General features: G+C 38.5%; 1 protein-coding gene across 4 annotated transcripts in view; it reads right to left on the bottom strand.

Annotated features, from left to right (window-relative positions):
* dmd (dystrophin) overlaps positions 1-2,402 on the bottom strand; it is a 272,414-nt gene that overhangs the window by 177,655 nt on the left and 92,357 nt on the right. For all 4 annotated transcript variants that reach the window (XM_037973934.1, XM_037973936.1, XM_037973937.1 and 1 more), the window contains exons 12-13: positions 1,589-1,700; positions 1,388-1,501 (exon numbers count right to left, since the gene is read on the bottom strand). In XM_037973934.1, the coding sequence (XP_037829862.1) occupies positions 1,388-1,501; positions 1,589-1,700 (226 nt within the window). The remainder of the gene's footprint in view (positions 1-1,387; positions 1,502-1,588; positions 1,701-2,402) is intronic.

The raw sequence follows: 2,402 nt of genomic DNA, 5'->3' as shown, positions 1-2,402 counted from the left end.
ACTCCTTAACTGTGTTTATTCCTCTGTATTATGATATTATTAGCACATTTTATTTTTAAAAGAATTATGTTTTTTTTTTTTTTTTAAATGAGAAATATTTGCCCCTCTTAACAATTCTGTTAATAGATAAGTCATTATTTACGGAGACACAGGGGGAACCGTATCTGATGGGGGAATGGGCAATGTGGGGCTTGACGTAACAGCAGCAACTCGAGCACATTGCTGCCCCCTATATGTCAAGAGGACAAATAACACCTTTTCTGTTCAAATTGCCAACCTGCCTCAGTGGCGTGTGTGTTGATCAAATTCACCACCGGCCAAATGCGGGTAAATATTTGAAGTGGCGGGTGCTAATTTCCACCCCTGGTTGTAATGCTTCTTGGCAATAAATCTTGGAAAGCCTGTTTATTTTACCTTAAATGGTGGCACATTTATTTGAAAAGTGCATTTGTGGGTTGAGCAGCAGAGTATGCGGGTCATGCCCATGAAAAACTTGCCAAACCTTTTCTGCCAAACAGCTTATTATGCTTTTGAATTATTTTGAGCTTCTGGTAGCCCACATGTTGACAATCAGGCGACAATCAGATACCCAACTGTCAGCCCCTCTAAGCAACCAGTGACAATACCATACTTCCACAGTCTGGAACCAAACTCTATCCTCCAAGATGACAACACTCATCTCTACAGAGCAGGGTTTATTAGAGATTATTTTTAAAATTTGGGAGTGGAGACAATGGAACAGCTTACCTGCAGTCTTAATCTCAACCTATTAAATACCTGTGGGATCAGCTGAATGACTACACAACCACATTGGCTGACCAACAAATGCTGGTTGAAGAATGAGATGCCAGCAGTGTGACCAAGCTAGTGAGGAGCGTGAGGAACTGCAAGGCTGTTGTGGCTGTGTATGGTTCTTCCACATGCTACTGAGGCCAGTAGCATGCAGTTAAATTGCCAGTATGTCTTGTTTCTTTAGTCTTCAATCATCCAATCCAACAAACAACACTAATTAAGAGTCAATAACAATAAGCTGTTTGGCAGAGAAGATTTGGAAACGTGGCATAATTTAAGGGGAAATAAACAGGCTTTTCAACAGTAAAGGATTTATTGCCAAGAAGCATTGTTACAATAAAGAAATAATCAACCAAACACAAATGTCCTTACATTTTGTGGTAAGTTTATTTTTCCTATAAAGAATTATTTACAAACTTCAACATTTCATTGCCTTTAAAGGTTATTTTGTCACTTATCTGGGGTGTTTTCAAACCAGTTTTCAGCCATTGATATATATATATATGTTTTCTTATTCAATTCTAATTTGTTGGCTGTGAAAGCAATGGCTTGGTTTAAAATTGTGCCTGGAGGCTTGTTTTTATTTTTTCCTTACTGTGCACTGCTCTAGCTGTTTCTCTAGTGCTTCAGAATCTCCAAGAGCCGGCCACTCCTCATTCAGAAAGACATCCACATCTGCCATCCATTTCTTTAAAGTCTTCACATCATTCTAGTAGAAAAACAAAAAAATCAGATAAAAGTGTCCATCATCCATTTCAGTTACATAATTCTACGAGTTTGTGTTTAAATGTCTCACCTCAAACTGCATTAGTTTGGCCATGAGCTCCTGGATTTTCTGGGCATTGTCTGTTAAAGTGGAGCCCAGTCGTCTCCAACGGGCCATAATGGCATCTATCTCTGTGCGATACCTACAACACAACAGAAAATCATTTCAGGTCAATGCTTATTCTCTAAAATCTCAGATATAACAGATTCTGTTGCCCCTGTTAAAGTGAAAATTATAACTGGCAAAAAAAAAAAAAAAATCACCTTGGATAAACACCTTACTTGTAAGAAATGAGAAAACCCTCTGTCGAAGGGTTGAACGTAAATGGTGTAAAACCCGGCTTCACGTTTACTATGAAATCTACAAAGAAAGGTTGCAAAGTTATCACTCTTCACTAAAACATGCAAGGGAGACATTTTTTTCGGAAATCATAAACAAAAACAACGCTTGTGCTCTGTTTGCCACAGTTGAGAGGTTGACAAACCACCTGAACTCCACTCTACCAGGGCCTGCAATGAGTTTGCCAACTTTTTCACAGAGAAAATTACAAAAATTAGAAGGTTAATCTGCTCATCCACACCAAACCCAATCCCGATGCCACTCAATGTCACAATGCCAAACATATCAAATGCAGAGAAAATGGCTGTATTTCACCAACTCACCCATAAAAACTTAGAAGAAATTAATAATAAATTAAGCTCATCCTCCTGCTGTCTTGATATCCTTCCTACAACCTTCTTTAAGAAAGTTCTTCCTGTCATTGCATCTGACTTGATTCAAATAGTAAACTCATCTCTCTCATCAGGTGTTTTCCCCCAGGCTCTAAAAACAGCAGTTATCAAAC

Source organism: Kryptolebias marmoratus, linkage group LG23 (assembly GCF_001649575.2).
Source record: "Kryptolebias marmoratus isolate JLee-2015 linkage group LG23, ASM164957v2, whole genome shotgun sequence".
Lineage (NCBI taxonomy): Eukaryota > Metazoa > Chordata > Actinopteri > Cyprinodontiformes > Rivulidae > Kryptolebias > Kryptolebias marmoratus.
The sequence above is the reverse complement of the archived record's forward strand: the minus strand, read 5'-3'. Positions and strand labels throughout refer to the sequence as shown.